The sequence below is a fragment of the Mirounga leonina genome, unplaced genomic scaffold (genome assembly GCF_011800145.1).
Source record: "Mirounga leonina isolate KUSES-001 unplaced genomic scaffold, KU_Mleo_1.0 Mir_114, whole genome shotgun sequence".
Lineage (NCBI taxonomy): Eukaryota > Metazoa > Chordata > Mammalia > Carnivora > Phocidae > Mirounga > Mirounga leonina.
This window is the reverse complement of record NW_023270265.1, coordinates 23,051,724-23,078,671: the sequence shown is the minus strand read 5'-3', so window position 1 is coordinate 23,078,671 and position 26,948 is coordinate 23,051,724. Positions and strand designations below refer to the sequence as shown.

General features: G+C 48.5%; 1 protein-coding gene across 1 annotated transcript in view; it reads left to right on the top strand.

The window, feature by feature from the left end:
* The window catches only part of TLL2 (tolloid like 2), a 116,772-nt gene continuing 89,824 nt past the window's right edge, over nt 1–26,948 (top strand). Inside the window, exons 1-2 of the mRNA XM_035026106.1 lie at nt 1–254; nt 23,409–23,519. Coding sequence (XP_034881997.1) covers nt 62–254; nt 23,409–23,519 — 304 coding nt within the window. The 5' untranslated portion in view covers nt 1–61. The remainder of the gene's footprint in view (nt 255–23,408; nt 23,520–26,948) is intronic.

The window sequence follows — 26,948 nt, the reverse complement described above, 5'->3', positions numbered from 1 at the left end:
CTGGTCCAGCGGAGCTTTCCGTGCTCGCATCTCCCTCGTTCTCCGTCGGCCCCTCGCAACCATGCCCCGGGCGACTGCTCTCGGGGTCCCGGTGCCCCTGCTGCTGCCTGTCCTGCTGCTGCTGCTACCGCCGCTGCGCCGCGGCGCCGGGGGGCTGGCGGAGCTCTCGGACGCCGCCCCGGACTCTTCGGCGCTGGAAGGCGAGGAGGGCGCGGAGCAGCAGCTGGAGCATTACCACGACCCGTGCAAAGCCGGTAGGTGCCGCCGCCGCCGCCGCCGCCGGGGAAGTCCGGCAGAAGTTTGCCTTTGAAATGCAAATGAGTGGTGGGCAAGCCTGCGCGGCCGTCTGTGGGGCGGGTGTCCCTCCCCTCCCCCGAGATCGCCCGGCTCCCCGGGAAAACAATGCCACTCCGGCTGGGACGTCCCGGCCGCGGGCCTGCGGCGCGCCCCGGGTGGCAGCTTCGGGCGCGTTCCCACAGCCGAGGAGGGCGGGCGCGCGGGCCGCCTGACAGCCAGGTGCTCCGCACGAGCGGCCGCCGGACCGCGGGGCTGGGCGCGCAGCTCCCGGGCTCGGAGGGAGCCCTGGCCCCGGCTTCCCCGCGTTTGCAAGTTGTGCGCAAAGTTTCCCGAGATCTCGTGCCTGCTCTTGGGAAGAGAAGAACAAAACCCGAAAAGCTGCACGGCCGGCACAGGGAAAGTGGTCCGGGTCTGGGGGGCGCGGAGATGGAAGCCGGCACGTGCTCTAATCCCTCAGGAAGCGGCGCCCCGGGACGCGCGGGTCTTTCTGGCGCACATCGGGCCGGGGCGCCGCGGCTCCCTTCCCGGAGCCACCAGCCGGCTCGTGGGTCCCCAGGGGCGTGGCCTCCGAGCCCGAGCGCTCCGGGCGGCAGCGCCGCGGGCCGCGGGCCCCGGGCGCAGGTTCCCGAGAGCCCACGAGTCTGGGGAGCTCCGGCCGGGACCGCTCCTGGCCGGCGGCCGGCGGCCCGCAGAGATGAACACACGGAACGGAGAGCGCGGCCTCCCTCCTCTCCCCGAGCTGTGGTCGGCCCGGGCTGGGGGAGCGCCGTGGCCAGGGGCCCCACTTCTTCACTCCCTGGAGACCTCTGGTAGTCTCAGTTGCCTCATCTCTAAACTGGGCGCAGTATTATAGGAGGTCTCATGATGTATGGGGAAATTCTCTGCAAATGGAGAAATGAGATGGTCCTGTAATAACCTGTATTGTTACTGCAGCGGCTATGGGCTAGGTTGGGGGTCGGACAGATCAGAACTGGGCGAAGTCTGGGGGAAGACCAGGTCACTAGGAGGCGGGCGGACCCAGAGGCTGTGAGACCTGAGTGTCTTGTGAAGGTTGAAGACCAGGCTTGAGGGGCCTGGTCTTACCTTGCAGGAATAGTCCTCCAGAATACCCACCTATTGCTGTACCTGGTGGGGCTTCTGAGTTAAGAAGGTGCGCAGAAATGTTGGTTCCTGGGTCTTTTGAGAAAATGTCAGCAGGTAGCATGTCCCAACCGAAGTATCTCAGTTTGTCATGGGACCCAGCCCATGATCAGGGAGAAGTCTCTGGAGCACTGTTGGAATGGTGGTGACCTTGCCGGGAAAGAGACTGAGGCTGTGAAAATGAGGCGGGGTCTAAAGGAGATGAATCAACCATCCCGTGAGCCTGTCAGATCCTGGACTCTACTGGATGTGTGCTGGGGCCTCTGGGCCCCGATGTGGGCAGCTGGGGCCTCGACTCGGGAAGCCAACAGTCTGTTCAGGCATGTACTGAGCACCTCTGGTATGCTGGGTGCTGCAAATCCTGGTGAAAGAGGCACAGATCTGTCTGGGAGAGCCCTCCAGCTCCCAGTCGCAGCCTTGTGGAATAACGGTAAGGCAGGTTTGCCTCCAATAATTTTGTAGAAAATGCTAGATAACCAGGGCATGCGTGTTCTGTGACTCTTCGCACACAGGATGGGATGGGCGGGCCGGGCTGGAGAGTAGAGGATCTTGGGAGCTTGGTTTCAGCCCGCTCCAGGCAAGCTCCATAGCCATCCTTGATCTTCAGTCGCCTTGGCCTCTCCTTAAGCTGTGCTCATTCTAAGAGTGGCCAGAAGAGGGCGATGGCAAGGGAAACCTGGGGAAAAGGTCACATCTCAGTCTGTCCATGCTTCTGGAAATTCCCAGAGCTAGGAAAAGCCTTCTGGAAGGACAAAAAGCAGTTCACCAGGGCACTGAGATCTCAATGGAAGGACATGTGTCGAGGCTGAGGGGGAACACTGCGTTTCCTGGTTCCACATTTAAACCAAATGTTTAGGGGCAGCCTCTCATCCTATCCCAGTAAATCCCAACTTCTGACTCCTCTGCCAAGAAGGAGGGCTTCAGGGCTTTGAATCTAAAACACGTCCCACCTGCCCTTTCTTGAGTGGGACACAGTGCATTATGCTGCAGACACAGTGCAGGGAGGAGAGTCGGGGATCTGGTCCTGGCCTCTTGGAGCTGTGTTACCTCAGACAAGTCCCCTCCTCTTGGGGTCTCAGTTGCTCATCTGCAGGATAAGGTGGTTAGACTTGTTAGGGTTGCAAACTGACAGGCCCAGAGAGCTGGTTCTCTTGGTCCACGTCTGTCAGCTGTCTTGCCCTGTGCCCACTTCACACCTTGTGGGTGTTTGAATTTGCGCCCCTGGCTCCTTCCTACTTAGTGTTCTGTGGTTCTATGACCTTTGCCTCCAGCTCAGCTTCTCAGAGGCTGACCAAACTGGTAAGTGTTTCACTGTTTACTATTTTACTATTTACCATTTCACCGCTTTTACCATTTTGAAAATCGTTTTTTTTTTTTTTTTTACCATTTTACCATTTATGAATTTTATCATTTCCTCTGCTGTTTACATTCTGTGTGACCTTGGGCAATACACTTAATGTCTCTGTGCCTTAGTGTCCTTGTTTATAAATGAGGATGATTCCAAATAGATTAAAGTGCTTAAAACAGCACCGGCTATCTATGTAGGTTCTTTACAAACAGGTTTTCTAGAAACTTGTTAAAGGAACATCTTCATGTGGACCTTTGAAGCAAGTTTTAAAGTGTAACATTTAAATTTACTAATGAACAATCTACTTAATGCTGTAAAAAAGGGATGCTTTTCAAATCAGATGCTGGTGGAGTGGGAGTGAATGTGTGCGGTCCTCCTAGCCTGGGGCTGGTGAGGTACACTGGTCTTTCTGGGCACAGTCTCTGCCTAGCAGTCCACAGCTCTCTCTGCTGGTTTTTGTTTTTGTTTTTGTTTTTCCATCTAATACTGTAAGTGCAGCCAAGGGTTCAATTGATAGTGAATTATAAGATATCCTCCCAACCACCATGCCTCTGAGAGTGACCTTTGCAAAGCTTCTGAGGGCTTCTCCTGCCTATTTGCTCTCATCCACAATTCTTTAGCTGGATTCAGGACCAGAGGCCTGGGTCCTTATTCCTTTTACTCCCTGTGTGGCCTTGAGCAAGTCACTTCACCTCTCCATGCCTCAGTCTTTTCATCTGCAAAATGGGGATGAGAATAAACCACTTGCCTTATAGGGTGGGTCTGTGGCTAGTTGTAGCTAGATTCCTCAGACAAGGACTTGTGTGTCGATAGTTCGTTTGGGAGGTGATCCCAAGAAGCAGGAAGAGTAGAACAGAGAAGGAGGAAATCCAACGAAGGGAGTGAATTGAAGTAGCTGCTTTTGTTGATGGAGTCTTGCACCCACCAGGACCTCTGCAAAGCTTCCAGAAAGTCTCGTAGGATTCCTTGCCCATACAATAGGGGACTGGAGCATTTCTCCAAAGAAATGCTGTCCTTCATTATTTGCTCCCTATTCTTTTGATTTCTGTGTAAAAAACCACCCAAACTCGGTGGTATAGAACAACAACCATTTTATTGTTTTGGTGATTCTGCAGGAGTTTGGAAAGGGCACTACAGAGGTGATTTGTCTCTGCTCTGCAGTGTCTGAGCCTCTCCTGGGAAGATTTGCAGGCGGAGGTGATGGAGGTGGGTGTGACTTGACAGCTGGGGGCTGGAATCATCTGGAGCTTCATTTGGGAGCCTGCAAATGGCTTCTCTGTGTGGTCTCTCCATGCGGGCTAGTTGGGCTTCCTCACAGCATGGCAGCTTGATTCTAAGTGCTCACATCCCAAGAGAACTAGATGGAAGCTGTATTGCCTCGGGAGCTGCATATCGTCATTTCCACTGTGGTCCCAAGCCTTACCAAATTCCAGGGAAGGAACCTAAACCCAGCTCTCCACGGGAGGAGTATCAAAGTCACATTGTTAAAAGAGTTTGTGGAATAGGGGATATTGCCTCAGCCAGTTTGGGAAAATAGGACCTGCCATGCTCCTCCAGGCATTATTTCTGGTATATGCAGCCTGCATCTGTGTGTTCAGGCACCATGGTCGCTAACAGATTCAGAAAAAGTTCTTAAGCAGAAAAGTGGGGAGACATGCAGCGCTGCATGGAACGGCCCAGAGTTAAGTTGAGGATGTGTGACTTAGATCACCAAAATTGTCTACATGAAGCTCAAATGATGCAAAAGCGCTTTGTAAACTGTAAAGTCCTGTGCAGTCTTCTGGATTTACTAAACCCAAGGAAACTAGCCGACAGTCAACTTCCCTTTCCAGCTGGCGGCTTGATAAATCCCAGGGCCTTCCTCACTACTCCATGTTCACCCATGATAAAAACATGTATTGCTACATAAATGAATATAGTCAGTGCTCCCTGATGGCTGACGGCATATGGCTTAGGAGCCAGTGGTGAGGGTGCTGGTCTGGAAGCTACTCTTCCCTTCCCACACTTTTAGACCTTACTTCTGCCTGAAATGTGGGGCCCTACTCTACCTTGTCAGGCTCTCCCGGACACAGTGACCTCACCCATCAGCTCCTGATTTTCAGAGCCCCCCAGAGCCCTCAAGGACAGTACTCTCTGGGGCAGCCAGCAGCCCTCATATTACCAATGCAAGGCTGGAATGTCCTAGTCTGTGAGGTCGGGGATGTTTGTCTGTTTCGGTCACTGCTCTAAGCCCAGTGCCTAGGGCGGTGCCTGGAACGTTGTGGGGTACTCATCAGTATTTGCTGAAGGAGGGAATGATGACTTTGGCCCTGTGTGGATTGGGTCTATGGCCGAAGGGATCTCCATGCTCACTGTCAGCCTGGAAAGTAGTGATGCAGACCTGGCCCAGTGGGCTGCAGCCCTCCTAAGAGCGCTCCAAGTTGGGGGGTCCTGGGGTCCTGGGACGTGCCCCCCCCCCGGGGGTTTCCATCCTCATGGCAGGAGCAGGTGCCCTGGTTTCTTATGCATAGCTGTGAGGTTTCCATGGGGCCTCCTAGAGGCCTGTCTCCATGGTACCCCTACTACTCTCTCCTGTCAGACTCCCACCCCCATGGGCCACACTCAGGACAGGGCAGCTGGCATTTTACAACTTTATTTTCATTCCTACTTGTCATGGGGTCCTTGCTGATGGGCAGGTGCTGATCTGACGGAGTCAAAATATTTCAGGGCTGTATGGAAATGGAAGTTTATTTTCCCACTTCTCCAGGCAGGAGCAGCATCTAGTTCATCTCTCTTTCTAACCTGTCACCCCCTGAAGTGCACTAGGGCAAGGCCTGAGGTGGGGAAGAGCACAGGCTTTGACACCTGACAGACCTGGATTCAAAACCTGCTGCCTGTGCAGGGCTTTGTGACCTGGAGTAAGTTACTTAACCTCTGAGCCTCTGTTTCCTCCACTTGGCAAGAACTGCTAATAGTCACCGTTCAGGATTGTTGAAAGGATTACGTGATTCAAGCACAGCTTCTGGCTTGGGCAAGCGTTCAGTGACTGATGTGTACATCATTAGAACACAGAGCAGGTACTCACAGCCCCTTCTTGAGCTCTTTGTTGACATGCTATAGAGGAATTTGAATTCTTTTAGTAAATGAACAACTGATTTCATGTAGTGTAGTTAGGGATTCTTACATTCAGACCTGAAAATTATTGGTAAACAGTGTCTCCTAAGTAGTTGAAGGATGAATGTTATGGTATGTGAGTTATAGCTCAATAAAGATTAAAAAAAAAAAAAGTAAGTGAAGGTGAGGACGGGCCAGGGCTGAGTTGGGTGAAGAAATACATGGTCTTGGCCCCTCAGTAACTGTCATACAAAGACACAGCAAGCAACTCAAGCAAGCAGAGCCAGCGTGGCCCTCAGATGCCCAACAGAACCCAGAGGTCCCAACAGTGGGCAAGACTCACACTGGGGTGGGCAGTGTCTGGGAGAGGAGAGGCCTGGAAGGGGCACACCTTGACCCCCTTCGGATGAGCATAGTCCAAGAGCTGAGTGAGAGCAGGAACTCCATCCCATTGATCCTGACCCAGCCCCAGGAGTAAACAGGCAGCTCTGTCAGTTCCCATTTTGCACATGGGGAAACTGAGCTTCATGCCCAGACCTTCTGCCTGACATTGATGGTCCTGTGACTTCTGACGTTGTCTTTGTAGACGGAGCTCAGGTTCTGAAGACAAAGTCCTCAATGGTATCATCCAACGTGGATCCCCGACTCTGACATCAGTGGAGCCCACTGTTCTCTTCTTTCCCTTCGCCAGCTCTGCAGTGATCAGTGTCTCACACCCTCTTCTGGGAGTGGCATGTATGTTGGGAGCAAATCCTTTAATCCCCTGCCCAGTGAAACAGAGAGGAGGGCAGGAGCTGAACCACAGAGCCATCCACAGCAGCCCTGGATCTGTAGGGCACCCACCACGCTCAGGGCTGAACGTGACCTTCTCAGGAAGAAGATGCTGCTGATAGAAGCGGGTGTAGACAGGCCAGCAGCTTGTCCCATTCAGCAGCACCTCCCGTGGTGAGTTGGGGACCTTCTGCTTCTTGCTGCTTCTCTAGCCACTCTCAGGACACGAACCAGAGTGGGCAGCCTCCTCCCCAGCCTGCTGGTTCTGCACCCAGGCTTTGGAGTAAATGGAATCCTTCAGTAAATGTGAAATATTGCAGTAATCCTGTGGCCCTGGAAGAACCCGTCATGCGCAAAAAGTATGTGGCTTAAATTGAGTCCCCTGAACAGCACCACCTTGCATGATGTGAGACACCTGGGGGCTAAGTGGGCAGACTCTAGAGACAAAGTGCCCGAGTTCAGATCCTGGCTGTACCACTTAGTGGCTGTGGGACCCTAAGCAACCTGCTTCAGCCCTCTGAATCTCAGTTTGCTCGACTATAAAATGTGGATACTAATATCTACTACGTAGGGTTATTATGAAGATTACACGAGTTAGTATAGACAAAGCCTTTGAATAGTGCCTGGAACATGGTAAGTATTCAGTAAATATTTTTGTTTTTATTACTCTCATCTCACAAAAATTCAACAAGGTTTCCAAGTGGCAGGAAACCAAGTATCTGAACAACAGAAGCCAGATGATGTTTCCAGAGCTTTATGTTTCCTGACGACACCTCTGCTCATAGCTCTTCTATATCCAGAGACCTTGGTGTGAAAATAAATGTGCCGCGAATGTCATTGGCTTCCTTGATATTATCCTGAGGTAGGGGCAGAGGGGTGGTTCCGCACCCTGCAAGCCAACCAGCTGTGTAGGCCCCACTGAGAAGCCAGCCCCTGACTATTTGGAGATATGTGAATGGTGTTGGGCCTGAGCCTCCATTCAGCCAATGCCCCCCACCCCCCCGACCCCCAGCCACTCTTATTTTTAAAAGCGTTCATTCCTCAGGGCACCTGGGTGACTCAGTTGGTAACTGTCTGCCTTTGGCTCAGATCATGATCCTGGGGCCCTGGGATCGAGCCCCGCGTCGGGCTCCCTGCTCAGCAGGGAGTCTGCTTCTCCCACTCCCTCTGCTCCTCTCCACCCCCAACTCATGCTCTTTTTCTCTCTCTCTCAAATAATTAAATAAAATCTTTAAAAAATAAAAAATAAATAAAAGCATACATTCCCCCAAGTTGCAAATAGCTGAGGTGCAAGCAGGATTTGGGCCCACATCATGTTTGATGGTGGCACAGTCCTTCTGCTATGGACACCTAGTCAAGTAATCTGAATAGAGGATGTAACTTCATTGATCCCCAGACATTTGCCTTCTCACCCCTCAGCATGCTTTTCAAAAGGAGAATTACGATATTAACCTTCACGGTGGTTACAGCATTGCCTTAGAGCTTGGGGCCATGCCTGATGGTTTTCAAAGCTCTTTTCCTTCTCCTCTCTCCACTGGTCTCTCAAATAGCCAGGAGATGATCTGAGCACTCATGGGAGATGGTCTGGGCTCTTATGATCTGTGGGCACTAGGAGATATGGTCCAGGTACACACAGGGGAGAAGCTGGGCTGGGGCGTGTGTGGAACACTGAACTCATACGTGGTGAGACAAGGACCTCCAACCCCTCTTGTCTTCCCTAAGCACATGGCCTCTCCAAGCCCAGAGCCACTTCCCTTCTCCTGGATCCCTCCACGCCGTCAATAAGCACCTCTGTGCTGTCCACTCTGAAGGTCATGTTGGTGTACTTGCTCCCCAGAGCACCATAGCCCACTGCCTCCTCCCTGCCTTTTTCTCTATCCTTGGCTAGGACTCCAACAAGGATAAGACACTTCTGGCCTTCAAAGTACTCAGTCCCAAAGCATCGGGGAGAAATGATACAAAGTGTTGAATGTCATCTGTCCCCTCTCTGTTCCTCCATCCCTTTCCCTGAAGGCCTGGGGCAGTGCCTGGTGTCAGGCTGGTTGAGGATGATGGGTCCAGTCACTCTCTTCACCCCGGAGGGAGAGGACCTAAATGGGTGAGTGGCCGTTGGGAGACAGAGCAGATCAGTGAAATGTCATGTTTAAGAGACTGTTTTTGGCCTCCAGCAGCCCATGGCATGAAGCCTGCCTCTGTCCTCAGTCCGTGTGTGGTTTTGACTAAGTTTCTTTACCTCTTTGAACTCGTTTCCTCATTTGGAAAATGGGAATGGTATGAAAACCCATCAAATAGGTTTGCTGGAGGATTAAATGAGGCAGTGAACAGAAGTGTTTAGCGAGCAGTTATTAATTGTTGGCTCTTCTCTTTGCGACGGTTACTATTACTCCTGTTATTGTTCCCCATTTAAGAATTTCTAAGTGACAATCTCTCTGTGGCCTGTGTATGCTTATCTCTCCCTCTCAGGGCTACAAAGAGTTCACTTGGGATCCATAGCATGTGGCAAGTGATAATTTATTGCTCCACAGCTCTCTCGCTCTCATCCATGAAGCAGAGGGAGGATGACAGATAAACCAAATGCATATAAGCAGGTTTCTCATGGTATCCTCTTAGCCTGCTCATAATACAGTTCTGCCTGGATGCAAACATAGCAACAGAAACCGAGCTTTCCTGCTGATTGGTTACAGACCTATCTATGATCACGCCACCCTCTACCACTTCTGTCAATTACCAATAAATATTCTCAAGCTCGTCTGCATGAGCACTTGAGTGTTGACGTTCAGCCCCGAGTCTTTGCCCGCTCCGCCAGCTGGGCCACTTATCTCCAAGCTCATCCTGCAATTTGCACCAAGCCTCCTCCCCTTCCTCCCACCTGGGTTACTGGCCTTGAGCTGATGTGAGTCCTGCCTGAGCCAGTTTCCCACAGGAGCCAGCTACCTTCCACCCTAACTCTTTTTCACGTTCCTGGGTCCGTTCTCCTCGCTGAACTGGCACTGTCCTCCCATCCTCTCACCCTGGGCTCAGACTCAGCTTGATTCCCGAAGGCTGGGCTCTGTGGCGGCAGGTACCACGTGGTACCAGAGTCCACCCAGGTGCTTCAACCAGAAACTCCGGTGTCATCCCGGATAGCTGTCTCTTCTTTTCCCTCTCGTGCAGTCCAGCCCAAGTCCTGCCAGTCCCCCTCCTCCATCTCCACTGCCACCGTTTGGCCAGAGGTGGGCTCCCCGCTGGGCTGATTGCGACAGTGCCTGACCCCCCCTCCCTGCTGCCCCACTTGCTTCCTGCAGTCTCTTTTCCACGGCGTAGGCAGAGTGCTCTTTTCGAAACTCACTTTTGATCATATTTACAAAATCAGATCTGCTTAGGACCCTCAGCTTACATATCGTCCCCCCCCACCCCTGACCCTCCGAGGCCTTCCTAGGTCCTGTTCTCCATCAGGACTCCTCTCTTAAATCTCTCATCACCTTTGTTTCCCTGAATGGCAACTTTCACTGTCCGTTACGGGGCATAGTCAATGGTGTGATTATTTGCTCAATGTCTGTCTACATATGAGACAGTGAGCTCCAAGGCATAGAAACTAGACTCATTTGGTTTCCAGGTCAGCAGCACAGCGCCTGGCACATAGTGGGGGTTCAAGCAGTATTTGTGAAATGAAAACCTGAGCAAATGAGATACCAGAGGGATTTGGAAAAGGTAACAATCACCATAAGAAAATCATGGAAGCCTTCCTGGTAAGCCCTGATCTTGGCCTAGAAGGATGGATGGGATTCGAAGAAGCTGGGGTGCACATTAGGAACTGAGTCAAGGTGAGGTAGCAGGAGTGCTTTTGATGTGTCTGGAGCTGGGGGGTTGCTCTGGTTTACTTTGCAGAGTAGCAGAGACAAGACTGAGAGAAGCTTGGAACAGTGGATGTCAAGCTGAGACATTTGAAACATGTCCCTTAGGAAATGGGGAGCTATTGATGTTTCTTGAGCAGAGGACTATTATAATGAAGACATATAATGCTTAGGATCTGTAGAAGCAGGAAATAGGAGGACCACCAGAAGGTCAAGGCCTGGGAGCAGGAGGACCAGACTTGGGCTACGGCCTCGGGAATGGAAAGGAAGGGAAGATAGGAGGGAGATCGTGGGTCTACGTGTGGGAGAGGTCCCAAGCTGAGCTGCATCTCAAGATCAGAGTTGAAACATGAATGAGTTCATCAAGGCATGCTCAGTAAGCATTGGGGTGTCCTTGAGGTGGGCAGGAAAGAGAGATTACTTTTTAACATAAAACAGTTTTCTTAATTACACAGCTAATACACATCCACTGAAGAACATTTAGAAAATATAAAGAGCAAGCAAGAGTAAAAATTTCCAGTAATTCCATAGCCTAGAAGTAATTGTTAACATTTGGTTGTGTATTCTTCCAAAAAGTTCTTATGTGTGTTTATGTTTTTTCTTTAAATGCTGTACATTCTGCTTTGAGCCTGCTGGTGTTTCATTTTCACTTAGTAGCGTGACCTTCTTTGCATGATAGTAAAGCTGCTTGCGTAATAAATGTACTTCTATAACGTTGATTTAAGTTGCTTTGTACATCATTGTATAGATGCTCTATAATTTGTTTAATCAATCCCCTATTGTTGGCCATAGAGATTTTCCCTAATCTTTTCTTTTGCTTTTATACACAGTGACACTGGAGTCATCCTTGTTGCTAGATTTTTATGTGCATTTAGCATTAGTTCTTTAGAAAAAATTCCTACATGTGGAATTGCTGAGGCAAAAGTGTAGATGCTTTTAGATTCTTCTTTTCAAATTGCCCTTCACATTTTTTCATTCCTTTGAATTTCCATTAAGATTAACGTTCTGTACCCCTGAAACAAATAATACATCATATGTTAATTAAAAAAAAGATTAACATTCTGTATTCTAGTTTTAAAAATCTTTGCTGGTTTGATAAGAGAAGAATAATTTGCTGTTTCTTCAGTTTGCATTTATATTGTAATTGTATGTCCTTTACAAATGATTTTGAACCTTTAACAGCTTATTTTGACCATTTGTATATCTTTTGCCATGTGCATTTCCTGCTTATGCTGTTTATTTCGTGTTGTTTTCGTCTTATTTATGAGCTTTTTTCCCCCTTCTCTCCATGCTCATTTTTCTAATTGTATGGTCATTTTTTTAACATTTTGTAGAAACTGTTAAATTTTAGGAACTTCAACCTTTTATCTGTCACGTTTGTCACAAATAACTTTTGGAGAGAAGATCTCTAAAAAGCAGAGAGTTTATTCTGTACCATATCATTCACTTCTTTCGTGGCGATGATTGCGTGGCTATATCAGTTAAGATTTGGGGTTTGCTAGTAATGGACCCACATTAATTGGCTATGTCTGTCGAGGTCCAGTTGGGAGACTGAAATCACACCAGTAGTTGGAGAAACTAATTCAAAAATTTTAATATGAAGGATTATAAACTAGCAAAAGGGAAGTGGCTACTGGAGAACTCTAAGGAAAACAGAATGAGCAGACACGCGGAGCAATTACTAGGGAAGGAGTAAACTCCCCACCCAGACTGAACTTCTGACTTCATAGGACAGGGTGTGGCTGTGGCTCGCTGGAAGTTGGAGAAGCTCACTGAGGTGCTACAGGAAGAGACTGCTGAGTGGGGAGTCGCCCACTGGAGTATGGGCCAAACTCTGAAGGTCTCCTGAACAGTGCTGGCAGCCACTCCATAGGAACAAGAAAGATGAAACGCCTGGAACCGGGAAGAAAAATCCCTTCCCCTGGCACTCTCCCTCTAGTGCCCTCTACTGATAAAGCCTCATGCCATGCCGGGTGGCAGAGGAGGAAGGGCTCGAGCGTCCAGCTCGTGCACCACAAAGCAGGACCCGAAAGTGTAGATTTAGAGCTGAGAAACAATATATTGGTAGCTGGAACATCAGTTACCCAAGCTAGAAGTTTCTTTCTCACATCCAAGTCTGGAGGTTCTGCAATGCAGGCCCAGCCAGTAAGTCTTCTGCTCCGGGAAATCCTCCGGGATACAGTCTCTTTACAGATTGCCCCTCTGTTCTCCCGAGGTTGAGGCCTGTGTCCTCATGGCCCAAGGTGGTAGCCAGAGCTCAAACCATCACAAACACAGTCTAGACATGGGAGACATGGAAAAGAAAGAGGGACCAAGAATGTGTGAGAAGAAGGTTTGCAGGAGATGCCATTTGCCCCGTCAGCATCTACTATCTCATTGGTCATGTGGCCACAGATAGCTACAGGGGAGTCGGGGGGATGTTTCTTTGGGAAGGCCTGGAACTGAAAGTCAGAGGTTCCATTCTTAGGGAAGAAGGGAGAAAAGGTATTGGTGGACCATAAGTGATCTCTGCCACAATAGACTAAACTTGCCGGACCTTTATGAAGAAAATTTAGTCACAATGATGATAAGCTCATTACTATTACTGATATACAAGGTAAGATCTCAGAGTAAAATCCTGTAGAATGTCAGAGCTAGAAGGAACCACTGGGATTATTTATTCTAAGTTTTTCACATTTCCCGTGAGAACCCTGAGGGCCTGGGGAGGCGGGGCAGCTCTGGCCTGGAGGTGGATGCCTGGTCTCCTTTACCCTCTGCCTGCATATCTTTCTACTCTCTGCACTACTTAGGGTCTCCAATGGGCCTTTGTCTTCAGAATGAGTCCTGCATAATTGCGCTGGTAACTTGTGGCTCTATGCAAGATCATTCCACAGTGGAGATATTAGGGCTTATGAGATATGCCTGGTCCTGGAATCAGGCACATAAGATGAAAAATTACAGCCCAAGAAGCTTCTGGCTCTTAGGACCTAAACTGCACCCTTCTCTTCAATACTGAGTGGAGGCCTGTGAGCTCGGGCTGTGGGAACACAGCGCGTGTGAGAGAGCAGTAAGTCATATTCTGCTGGAATGAAGCAGCGAAAGTGTGCTCTTAGGCCAAAGTAGCCAATCCCCTTATCAGTCTGAATGCCATTGTCCTGTTCAGCTGTGGAAATAACAGAAGGATTTTTCTTAGAACAGTGTGAGCCAGGGTCTCGGCAGGAAACAGACTTTACCCCAGATGTTTCAATCGAAGAGACCTCCATGAAGAGACTACTTACAGAGGCAGGGTTAAGGGACAAAGAAGAGCATGAAGCACCCAGTGGCCAGCAAGCCACCCCTGTGGCTGAAGGGATGGGGAGGGGGCAGTGTTATAGGAGCTGGAACCAAGCACAAGGGGAAGTGGCTGAGGGATGCACCTGCTGCGAGAGACAGAGCACCAAGCTGGGGGAGAAAGGAGGGAAGAAATGTCTGGATCTTTCCCTCCTCTTCCATCTCATCTGCCAGGGTCTCCTCCTGCTTGAATGCCCCCAGAAGCCAGAGAGCCGGGGGCCATGGAGGATGCAGGCAGGCCACAGGATCAGCCTTCCTGGGCAGGGCAGAGAGGGTGGAGAGTAAGTACAGGAAGAATAACTTTAATCATAGCTCAGGATCTGCTGCAGATATTCTTTTACATGGATGGAAATACTTTTAGTATCTTTAAAAGGTACATTTGTAAATGGCCAATGTGTGGCACGTAGGATGCCGCTTCTCCCCCGTGGCAAAGGCAGACATGGCTGATTGACCATGGTGCTCTTTTCTGTGAGCCCAAGAAGTCACCTCGAGGTGCATGACCAATTGAGTGGGCTTGGTGCATGACATGAAACCTATTTGGAGCTAAAACTTAAATAACCTGGCCAATATGGCCTACCTGCCTGCTCTTGCCAATCTAGTGGATAATCCTTTCTTTCTGGGAGATAGCCAAGCAGGTATTTCTTAAGCCAAGCGAGTCCTGCGTGGAAAGCACAGAGGCGGCATGGCTCCTTAAGGCGCTGGTGTGGCCATAGTGTGATGGAGAAGCAGGGGCGAGGCAGGAGGCCGTATCTGCCTCGAGCAAGGTGGCCACCAGCCCAGGCACCAGCCGGATGCCCTTGGCTCATCTGTAAAATAGGATGGTGCCAAGCAAGACAGCAGGCCGGGCTGGGCGTGCTCCTGAGGTGGAACCAGCCTTCGGAGCTCAGCCATCTGTGTGTGGTGCTCTCCTCGGTCCTGACTGACCCTTAACATAGGGAGGACCCTATGGATTCTAAGGCCTGGGGGTGTTTCTTCTGCGTGCTCTCAGATTGCTGAGTTCAGGCTATAAGTGACTTTGAATAGGAAACCCTTAGCTGGAACCAGTGGATAATAGATTATGAACGTTGCCAGCATGGTGTAGGGTGTAGATAGCAAATAGGGCCCAGCTCCTGTGCCATCTCTATCAATTTGTGCTGGCCCTCTGAAGCACTGTGTTAGGATGGACAGGAGGGCCATGATTAGGGATATCTGCCCTGGGGGGAGGGGAGCACATGTTTGTCTCATATTTGCCATCCCTGGTGTAAATGGAAAGAGCACTTGTTGAGAGTCGGCAGACGTGGCTTCTGAATGTGATATTTTGAGCACATCATCTAACCTTCCAGGACCTGTTTCCTCACATGGAAAAGAAGGACATTGCTTAGATGACTTTTAAACTCTCTCTAGCTTAGAAATTCCATGATTCAGACTAGTTTTTTTTTTTTAAAGCATGTGAAACTTGCAATGAATCGGATCCAATTAAAATATTTCTAACTCCCCGCTCCTCTCAGCCATATGCTTGAGTAACTAAGCTATCTGTCCCTCGTGGGGGCCATTTCCAAGCTTGAGCAGCTGGACACCCTGAGACAGGAGGCCTCCCATACTAAACAGACCCTACTTTTTAATCTCGACCAAAAGATCCAGGAGGCGTGATTCACATCTCGCCCTGTTTCCTCTCCTCTGTCCTCCGAGAGCCCGAACCTCTCCCCTCGTGCTCTGCAAATGCGCCTGAATGCAGAGTCCTGAAATTTAGGTTCATGGTTTCAAAGTTCATGGTCCTGAGAATAAACAAAAAAACTATTGTGGTTGCATAGAGCTGTGGACCCCATTAACACCGCGCCATGAATATTTATAGCGTGAAACTACAAAAGAACATAGAGGCCATATTGTATTTCCTAGAACTTTCTTTCCATGGGGTCCTTTCTCTGTGGGTCACTTTAATGTAAGCTTTGCTTATTTAGTTGCACACTTTAAGCCGATTAACTTTTTACTAAAAAAAAAAAAAAAAAAACCCTCCCTGTTTGTTTGTACATACACTCCCTTGACAAAGATTCACAGAAAACTGCTTTAAACCTGTTAAATCCCTCTGCTGGAAACTTGAAGTGAACTAAATGTGTCTCTGGGTAGGATTTCCCTGTAACTGTCCCCGCCTCGGGCCCACGCACCCTACCTCAGCCTGTTTGCTGAGAGGAATTCCCATGTCAGAATGCACCGTATTTAGTTCCTCTGATCATCTCGGCTTCTCTCTAGGCGACTCTTAAACAGAGCATTAGCGCCATCTCCTTCCTTCATGGCTTGTCATCGGGATGACAAAGGGTGGGCCCTGGGTGGGGGGATACAGAAATTGTAGGGAAATCAAACCTTAGCGCTGGAGGGATCTCAGAGGCGGTGGACTCTCCTGGTCTCCAAACTAAAGTGAGCATGAGTCACCTGAAGGGGGTGGGGTGGGGGCATGAGTTTTAAATGTATATTCCTGGAGATTCTGTCCCCAGAGATTCTGATTTCATAGGCCTGGGTTGGGGCCTGGGGATTAGTGTCATATATGCATATGCATACGCTCTCCTTAGACACTTCGAACCCAAGTGGTTTGTGGACCATGACTTGGGAAGCACCGAGCTGGTTCAGCTGTCTCCTTGTATGGGTGAAGAAAATGTCACCAAAGGGAAAAGTTATTTGTCCAGCGTCACACACAGCAACCAGACTCCCTCTTTCTGGGTATAGATGATGTCCGTGGCTCCACACTGCTTTAATCTGGGCTGGCGTGTCCTGAGATGCAGCTCTACGGTGGAACATGTGCGTTGAGGTCCCTGTGAGGGAAGCTGATTGAAAACTAGACCACCTCTTAGCTCAGGCCCAAGTTGTAAGTGTAGATATGAAGGTGAGGAAATGGCCTGGTTGGTAGAGGGGAGGGAGAGCTAAGCACCTGTGGAAGTCACTCCCATGGGATAACAGATCCAGGTCTCTTCGGGTTTTGGAGTGGGCCCCAGGGTGGACTGGGAAGGTGGGGGTATCCCTAAGCTGTGTCAGTCCCCCTGGGCTTCCCACTCTCAGGGCACCAGGAAACAGAATCCTAGGGAGGGTACGGTTGGTGACAGGGTGATGGCAGAGTCAAAGGGGTCTCCCCCTGACTGGCTGGGCTTCTGCCTGGCTCACGGGCTTCCCAGCTCTGTAGGCCTCAACCCAAGGACTATGTATAACACCCCCAGGATCCCCCCCAACCAGACTTTCAGAATCTCAGGTGGGAAGGGGTGTGCAGAGTACCCTGGCCCACCCCTCCGGCACTCTGTCCCCCGGAAGCACCCTGGCTGGGCTGTTGCAGCCTTTGTCAGGCCAGCAGCTTCTCTGGAAACAGGGCTCTTATTGCTGACCGTGAGATCAGCCCCCATCTGGAGTCCCAATTCAAGAAACGGGGTCCTGTGCAAAGCAGTGAGCTGAGCTCCAAGTTTAGAGCCAAAAGGTCTGATTTCAAGGCCCATCCACTTTTCACAGGTTGTAAATGTGGGCTAGTTGTTAACTCCCCTAAGCCTTACTTTCCCCCATAAAATGGGGCTCACGGTTCTGGCTAAGCTTTCCCCTGTGACACGGGGATCGTACCTGCCCTCAGTTGTCACGAACACGTTCTGAAGGCCCAGAACATGGCAGGCTCTGAGCTAAGGTCTGGGGTGAGTGGTGGGGAGGGGTGAGTGGTGGAGAGGGTCTGGGGTGAGTGGTGGGGAGGAGAGGAGAGTCACAGGGAACTGTGAAGGGCTGAACCAAAGTGAGGGGCTCCTTGTGACCAGCTCCACCGTGGGTGCTCTAACAGCCCCGGATTCTGTTCCTAGTGTCTGGACCTTTCTTACCCCTTGCACAGCCCCTCAGTTCCTGTGGCCTCACATCCTCCCTTGCTCTTGCTGTCATTGGCAATCCACATGAGTGGGTCCCCCACATCAACCAGGCTGCCCTCATTGGGCCCCTTCTGCTCCTGTCCTGACACTGCTTTGCTGCTTCTCACCACGGGCCCTTTGCTCTTGCTGTCCACTTAACAAACTTCTGCTTGTAATTCATCCTTCTACTCAAGTGTCACCCCCTCTGTGAGGCCTTTCCTGATTCTAACCCCCAGGCTAAATTAGTCCCTCCTCTGTAGGCTTCCCTCCCTCACTGAGCAGCCTGGATCATTTCAAGGCAAAGATGGATGGCAGTTGAGAGTGGACTTGAGAGGTGGCCCAGAGCAAATTGCCCAATCGCCTGAGCCTGCTTTTCTCATCCGAAAAATGAGTGTGATGATGTGTATTGCACGGAGTTGCCGTCGGCAGGGTTAGAGGAGTGTAAGAGCTTGGCATCTGGCTGGTGCTTAAGGGGATCAATCCCTTTCTCTTCTGTGCCTTGCTCCTGAGAGAAGAACTGAAACATCAGATTTGGGAGAAAAAGAGCTGATCCAAGATAAAGGGGATGCGTTGGAAGGGTGTGAGCTCTGTGTCACTGGAAGTGTGTGAGAAGAGGCCATTCAGGCATGAGTGGGTGGGTTGGACCCGGGGACCAGTAGGGCCCCTTCTAGGCCTCAGAGTCTATAATTCCTGGAGGATTGCTGAGCAGTGCAACAGTCTCCAAAAGGTGTTCCTTAGATCAGGATTCAGCGAAAAGAGAACCCAGGGCAAACCACATTGGGAAAGGCTGCATTCTCTTTCTCTTAGAGACTCATGATATTTGTTAGGGTTGTAAAGGCTCTGAGAAGTCCTGCAGTAAGGAAAGCTATTTAATGCCACATTTCTTATTAGAATGCGAAACTTTGGGAAGAGTGGCTTGGTCAGGGAGAAATCTGGCTTGGGAATCGGGGAGGCCTCGGTTAGCTTAAAACGTCTGTGAAGCCTCTTCCTGATTGCATGACCTTGGCCAAGTCTTATCTCCTCTCTGGCCCTTCATTTGAGGTTGATGTATAGAATGCATTTGGCCTGGTATCCGAGACAGAGTGCTGTATGCTTCTGTTGTAGATGGGAAAAGACAGGCAGGGCAAGATGCTGTGAGAATCCTGGGATGGGAGCCTTTCCCTGCAAGGCTGACTCATGGTCATCTTTTGAAGCCTTGAGGGCCAGGCATACACATGGGATCAGATGGGGAACATAACATTATGGCTACTCATCATTATTATTACAGTAGTCTGCTGGAGCTGGTTCTCACTTGCAAGCTTGTGAGAGCCCATGGTACGCTCCTTTTCCCAACACCATGTTCTGCCACCTCGAAATCAGCCACCGTGGGAGTTACACCAGGGAAATCAGCAAATGCTACAAACCAGGCTCTCCCCTCCCCTAGCCAATTGTTAATTATCAGCACATCACTGATTAGATATCATTAGAAAGTATTTCTTTAAAATTAGTCTCCTTTTATATTTGCAAATTTCTTATTTAAAACTGGACCTGACTACTTTAAAGATTTCTATTTTTGGATTCTGAAAAGCATTTTTCCTATTGTATTTCATAATCTATTCCCGACAGAGTTACTAGCCAGAGCTTCCTAACAAAACACCACCTTGTGACAACTCCCTAAATTGCAGGTTGGAGTTCAGTGGGGTCAGCCGAGACTGAAGCCCATGGCATTTTCACTGATGGGCATTTTAGATGCTTCCTCTGGCCTATCCTTTCAAGTTCTCTATGTGCCCCTAGGGGCATGGTTGATGGAGGCAAAAGCTCTGGCGCCTTGGGTCTGTGCTTCTCAGACTTCAGTGTGCACGCGCTCTCCCTGGAAATCTTGTTCACATGCAGCTTCTGATTCAACAGGTCTGGTGTGGGTCCTGCGATCTTGTATTTCTATGGAGCTCTGAGATGCTGCTGCTTGTCTGTGAATTACACTTTAGTAGCCGGGGTTGGTGGGGGAAAGAGAAAGGAACCCTCCCAGAGCTTCTCTTAGGAGATTGCCAGGGGCCATGTTTTGCCTTTTGGTAAGAATTCAATAGCTGTGTGTTTTGAATCCATAGACTTATTAGCTCATTTGATTCTAAATATTGTTCTGCCAACTTGTTGATTTAATTTTTAAATTTTAATATATTTTTTACTTATTTGGAATTTATTCTGGTGTAGTGTAAGTTCAAAGCCAACCTGATTTTTCCTCGAATAGCTAACCTATTCGTCTCAACATAATTCATTGATTGCCCCCTCTTTCCACAAATTTGTGAGACCTCCTCATATATGAATTTTCTTATATAGCCTAGGGATTGCTTCCAGACTATTTTATGTTGCAGGGTTGTTGTAGCTTTATAACATATTTATAACATGTATTTTTATAACATGTATGTTATAACATGTAACATATTAATTAGTCCAATGAAGCCAGTCTTCCTTTAGTACTCTTTCTTGAGTGTTATCACCTAATCATGCAGATGAACTTTAATATCATTTTGTCAATAATAAAAGCATTATTGGGATTTTGATTGAAGTATATTAAACCTACACATTAATTTGAAAAGAATGAACATTTCAGGAACATAGTATGTTTTTCTTTTCATGTCAGTCACTTTTTATAGCTTTTAGTAGAATTTTGCGTTCTTGACATAGTATCACACTTTTTGTATCAAGGTTATTCCTAGATACGTGTTGCTTTTTGCTGCTATTTTAAATATAATTTATTATTTTATTTTATATTATATTATGTATACCATATACAATTTTAGTTTATATTGTTTATATTGTATTCATAATATAGCCATTAGTCACAGGTAGCAATTTAAATTTTAATTACAATAAAATAAAACGTAAAATTCAGTTCCTCAGTTACACCAGCCACATTTCGAGTGCCCAGTAATCACATGTAGTTATTGGCTACCATATTGCAGAAATGGCTACCACCATTGCAGAAAATATTATTGCACAGTGGTGTAGTGCTAATCGTTGATCCATCGTTTTTTCTTATGTGTTGTGACAGTATCTTATTTTATTTGGGAACACTTTTCAATCTGTTCTTTTTGATTTCTAAGGAGAGCAGTTGCTTTTATACCAGACCTCTGATTTCTCTTCTACAGCAGTATCACCCCGATTCTCTTCCTAAAGATGAAAGCAGGGACCTCGAACACACCCTGGAGGGTTGCCACTCCCACACTTGCCCACGGCAGACATCACGAACCAATCCCAGCACTCTTTGCTGTTCCCTGACTATTCTTGTTTTTGAAACTTACATCTTAGAGCTCTGCTCTTCTCTGGCTCCAGAGATGGACTAGGATGCAGTGGCAGGCCACGAGGTGTCTTCCCCATGTGTGCTCTCCAGGGGAGGGCTCTGATTCCACCTCCTGTGAGTAGTTCTCCGATCATCTTTCCAACATGGCCCTCCATGGTGCCATTGTGGGGGGGGGTCCTGTCTTTTCTTTTCCGTTATTCTCATTGGCTGTATCTGAAGAGGACATCTTTTTCAGCCCCCTTCCTTCCCCATAGAAGGTTGGGGGCCCAAGGATCATTTGGGGTCATTTTAAGTCTCAAAGAGTTGCAGTCTCCTGCAGGCCGTTCTAGTGGCTCTTCTGACACATGCTTTTCTGAAATGTTAGTCATCTTCCTGTTTGATTCAGCTGCGGGTGGGGGGGCCACACCACGGTTGTTTTCTAGACATGCCTCTCTCTCTCTGGACTTAGTTGCTGGCACTTGGCATTTGCTAGGCCTCTCTGAGGGAACCTTGCTTTCAGTCTCCTGTCCCTCCCCATTCTTCTCCCACTGAAAGCATGTATTGGGCACCATCTTGACTGGTCCTTGCAATAAGGTTGAGTGGTTTATTTTTTCTCACACAGATTTCTTGTATAATTTACATACTGTATAATTCACCATTGTAAGTGTACAATTCAGTGATTTTAGTAAATTCATAGTTGTGCAACCATCACCACAATTAAATTATAGAACATTTCCACCACCGGGAAGAGCTCCCTTGTGCTCATTGATAGCCAAATCTCAGTCCTGCCCCCAACCCTAGCAATCACTAATCTTTCTAGCTCTATAAATTAGCCTTTTCTAGACATTTAATATAAATGGAATCATGTAATATGTAGTCTATCGCATCTAGCCTCTTTCACTTAGCATGATGTTTTTGAGACTCATACATGTTGTAGTCAATACATATATGTGTCATACATGTGCCAATAGTTTGTTCTTTTTAATTGCTAAATAGTTGAATATTTTATAAATATACCACATTTTGTTTATGTGTTCAACAGCTGATAGACATTTGTGTTGTTTTCAAGTTTGGGGCTATTATGAATAAGGTTGCTATAAACATTTGAGTTTATGTCTTTGTGTGAACATATCTTTTCATTTCTCTTGGGAAGATTTCCTAGGAGTGGAATTGCTGGATCATATGATTATATTTAACTTTTTAGGAAACTTTGAGATTTTAAGATTATGTTTTTAAGATCATGTTCCACTTTTTAGGAAACTGCCAAATGATTTTCCATAGGTAGTATACCATCTTATCTTCCAACTAGCAATGGGTGAGAGTTCCCATTTCTCTTCACCACAAAGCTAAGTTTTAATTAGCCTCTGTTACTCAAAGGCCCTCTCAGTTTTTCTTTTATTGCTTAGTGATGAGAATAGGTTAGCTCTTCTTGAATTTCTGGACTCTCTCCACGCCTTGTCATTCCCACTATAAATTGCCCAATTCTCTATGAAACCCTTTTCTTTCTTGTAGTACCTTATCAAACACAGCTAATAGCAACTAAGGCGTGCTATTAACATTCTGACTCTCAATCTCTTCACTTAAAGCCATAGCTCATTCGGTTTATCATCTGCTTTCCAAGTGAATACAGGCCAATATTTTTACCAGGTACCCCATCACTGCATAACATAGTTCACCTCCTTCCAGGCTTCAGTAACAGTTTCCTTGACACTCACTGCCTTGCCCAAACACAATGGATTTTTGTTATAGCAGCATACTACTTCTGATAGCAATTTCCGTATTTGTCAGGATAAACACATTTGTCTGTGTTCTAGTAACAAATAGCCCCAAATCTCAGAGACTTGTAAAACTAGCAGGTTTTATTCTCCTCATTCATGCTACATATCCATCCTGGTCAGCCATACCTTTGCTCCCCATCCTATTTACCCTAGAACTCAGAGTGAGAGAGTCGCCCCTATCTAGAACATTGCTTGTCTTTTGGGAAAGGGAAAAGAGGACGTGTGAATCGTGCACTAACTCTTAAAGCTTTCTCTCACATTTATTTATTAGAGCAGGTGAAGTGGCCAATTCTGACATTAATGGGGCAAAGAAATATAATCTTCCCCCAGGGAAGGGCAGCAAATATTGTGAACAGTAGTATCATTTATCACATTATGCTTTTCTTTTATATCCTGGGGACTCTGGAGGAGAAAGAAACAGCTATCTCTATGTGGTGGTTTTGCCCAGAGCTGCTTACAGCTCGAGTAAGACAGGGTGCCCTTTCAAAATACCTTATAGACCTAGGCCTTGATCATCATGGTGGTTGGCTCCAGCCCTGTGGCTCTGGTACACAGAACTATTATACGCCATTCTTCTGTCTCTACCAGCCTGATGTGTTAGGTTCAGGGAGAGATTTGATTGGATGGATTGTCATTTCTAGAGTTTGCTACCCAACATCTAATGTCCTCCGGGGCGTTAATAAATCCATCTTTTTCCCTGATCTCCAGCCTAAATGGATCCATTTATGTTTTTTTTCTCTGCAGCTGTCTTTTGGGGAGACATTGCCTTAGATGAAGAGGACCTGAAGTTATTTCACGTCGACAAAACCGGAGACTGGATCAAGCAGTCAGCAGAGGAAGGGGAACATAGCACAGGTAAGGACTGTGTCCCCCATTTTTCTTTCTCTGGCGGGGAGGGGTCAGGAACTCCGGCAAGTGTGGGTGTGGACCACGAGACATCAGTGTTTGACCTGTCGGTCTGTGGAAAACCAGAGGCCTCACTCTTTCTGCACTGCAGGCTGCGGAGCTGGAGCGTCCAGGGTTGCCGATCCTTGTAAGAAAATCTCCATTTGCCTCTTTTTTTTTTTTTTTAAAGATTTTATTTATTTATTTGAGAGAGAGAGAATGAGAGAGAGAGCACATGAGAGGGGGGAGGGTCAGAGGGAGAAGCAGACTCCCTGCTGAGCTGGGAGCCCGATGTGGGACTCGATCCCGGGACTCCAGGATCATGACCTGAGCCGAAGGCAGTCGCTCAACCAACTGAGCCACCCAGGCGCCCTCCATTTGCCTCTTTATCTGAAGGTTCAGGCTGCAACTCAGAAGGTTCAGACTTGAGCTCAGCGTGGGTTCTCAGGACGTTGGCCCCTGGGTGGGCCCCGCACGTCCCAGACTAGAGAGAATTCCTCCGTGGGCTCCCTCTCGGGCATGTCTGTTGATGATGCTAAGAACGCTCAGCACTGGGAAAGATGTCTGCTCCCGGGGCGCTGTGCACTGGTTTTGCAGTCAAACCAGGAAACACGATGGGGCTTCAGACTTGGATTACTCTTCTCCCTCCTTGCCTCCACCTGGGGGGAATAGTAGTGGGACTAGTCTCTTGAGTTCTCCGCCCCCGCCCCGCCCCGGGCTCAGACGCCTCAGCTCTGGGGAATCCCTATTCTTAGCAGCAGCAAAGGGGCTGCCCTGTGAGGCGGCTGGGCCGGTGCGACTCACCTTGGCTGGCTATTTGGTGACCAGGGCTCACATGTGCCCGAGGCTACATTGCCCCTGCTACCTGCCGCCCCTCCCCACACCCTCTTTTCCTTTCTTTGGAGACTTTTAAAAACTTACTGTGCTAAGAACGCAAAAGCTTTGCTCTCTTAACAAATTTTTAAGTGCACAAATAGTATTATAAACTATAGGCTCAGGGTGGTGTGGCAGATCTCCAGAACGTATTGCTCTTGCGTAACTGAGCTTTGTACCCTTTTTTGGGGCACCTGTCGTGACCAAGTGCAGTGCTGGAAAAAGAGGAGTAAGATGGGACCCCTGCCTTCAGGGAGACCATTCCTGCCAGGCAGACACGGTTTAGACCTGGGCAAGCTCTTTATCATCTCCAAGGTTTAGTTTTCCTATCTGCAAAATGGGGATGAAACCATCCCTCATGCCACAGGGGTTTGGGAGGATCAAGTCCCAGGGTAATGGGCTAGCCTGGTGCCTGGCACATAGCAAGTTCTCAGGCAATGACAGATATTATCACTGAGGTGCTCCTCTCTAGTGGAACAAGACTGACAGGTGAAGAGATAAACTGCAGTTCCTCACGGCAAGGGCTGTAATGAACCAAGAGAAGTGGGAAGAGAGAAGAGTGAGGGGAAGAAGCCTACATAGGGGAGCCAGGAAAGCCATTGTGGGAATGGACACCCTTGCATCGTGTCTTGAAGGATGAGAATGAATCCTTGAAGTAAAGAATTGAGAAAACACATTTCAGGCAGTGGGGAAGCCACACGGGGAGTATGAGAGGGCCTGTCTTTACTTGGGGAGCCTCGGAAAGTTGCGAGTCACTGGAGGGTGGCTCTTTGGGGTAGGCTGTGATAGAGAGATGCACCCGCCGAGGTTGGTGGGGGTAGATGGTGAGGGTGCCTGTTAGAGGGGTGGGTGGGAATGTGCCCAGAGTAAGGGGGCAGCTCCCATGGCTCATGAGGAATATGAGCAGCTCCAGGGACTGGGCCAAGTCCAAGCACCCCCCAGGGGCTGGGGGATGAGGGGAGAGCAAGAGGGCAAAGGTTGTCAGGAGGTCAGAGGGACCCCACTGCCAAAGGTTGGGAGGAAGGAGGAACAGTTTAGCCCTTTAGAGCTTCGTTTTGGTGTCTGGTTCTATAACTATAATTTCTTAGGAGTTTTGAGGCCTCTCGTGTGTGGTTTGAATAGTCTGTTTGAATTCTAAATGTTTTTTTACAAGCCAAATTATTTTTCACACCAATATATATGACCTTAATTGAGCTCTAACAAAAGGAAGCATCTCTTCATAATTCTACCACTCCAACTAACCAGTTCTTACCTGGAGGCCTAGAGAAGTTGACCTGATTGTAATCTCTGTGTGGTTAAAATTTTTAAAACTTTTTTTTTTGCAATATTACTTAAAAATTGCAAACTTCACATATCTCCAATATACAGGATGATGGAACTTCTACGTATGTCCACATAAACCCCACCCAGACCAAGGCATGGAACATTTCCGGAACCACAGACACTCCTTTGTGCCCCCTTCTAGTCAATACCCATCCCACAGCAGCCACAGACTCATTTACCTGCAGAAATAGCATCACACAGCATGTATTCTTTGTGTCTATCTTATTTCACTCAGCTTTTTGACCTTGTTGAGTGAAGTAGTTCGCTCTCTCTCGTTGTGTGGTATTCTCTCGTGTGATCAAATGCTAGCGTGGTCATCCTTCTATTGACAGACATTTAGACCGTTCAGTTTTGGGCTATGATCAATAAAGCTGCTACTGATGTTCTTATACATACCTTTTGGTGGACACAAACACTCATTTCCACTGGGCAACCAGGAGTGGGATTGCTGGGTCATAAGCTACGTAAGTTCAGCTTTAGTAAATACTGTCTGTTCTCCAAAGAAGTTGCACCAATTTGCATTCTGTGTGGGTGCGTACTGATTTGGAAGGCAGGAATGGTGTCCATGCAAGATCCAATGAGGACTTCGGGGGCTGGGGCATGGTCTCTCTGGCTTGGGGACCCTTCTCCCATACTCTGGACCAGCACAGCAGTGAGTTGGTGCTCATCCACCAACACGAACGTTCAGGGTCACCCCAATCAGTGATCCTTGTGTTGTCCTTGGGGGACCTGCCATGGCACAGCATGGGGCTTGGCAGATGTGAGTGGGAGACCCCTGAGAGAGGCTGGGAGTGGCCAGCCACCATGCCAGCTGTAGGCCAGCTCCTGGAGAGTCGCATGCCCAGAAGGTTGCCTCAGGATGCTGCAATGAAGGGAAGCCTAGCAGCCCTGCCTTCTCCTCCCTCCTGGCACTCCCCCAAGGCCAACATGGTCAGCCTCTGGTCTAAGAACTTGAGTCTTCTCTTTCCTTCCTCCCTGTGAACTAGGAGAGGACAGAGACCACATCATATTTGTCTTTGGATCCCTTTGGAGGTGACCCAGTCTCCTGTATGTACAAGGCACTGGCCAACGTGGGTGGAGAGGAAGAAGGAAGGGGTTGGTGGAGATTGGCAGAGCCTGGAACCATCTCCTATGGGCCTAAACGATCAAGGGCTCCAACAGGGCTTTGCTTCCAGAAGAGTGGTTAAAGCACTGGTTATAGTC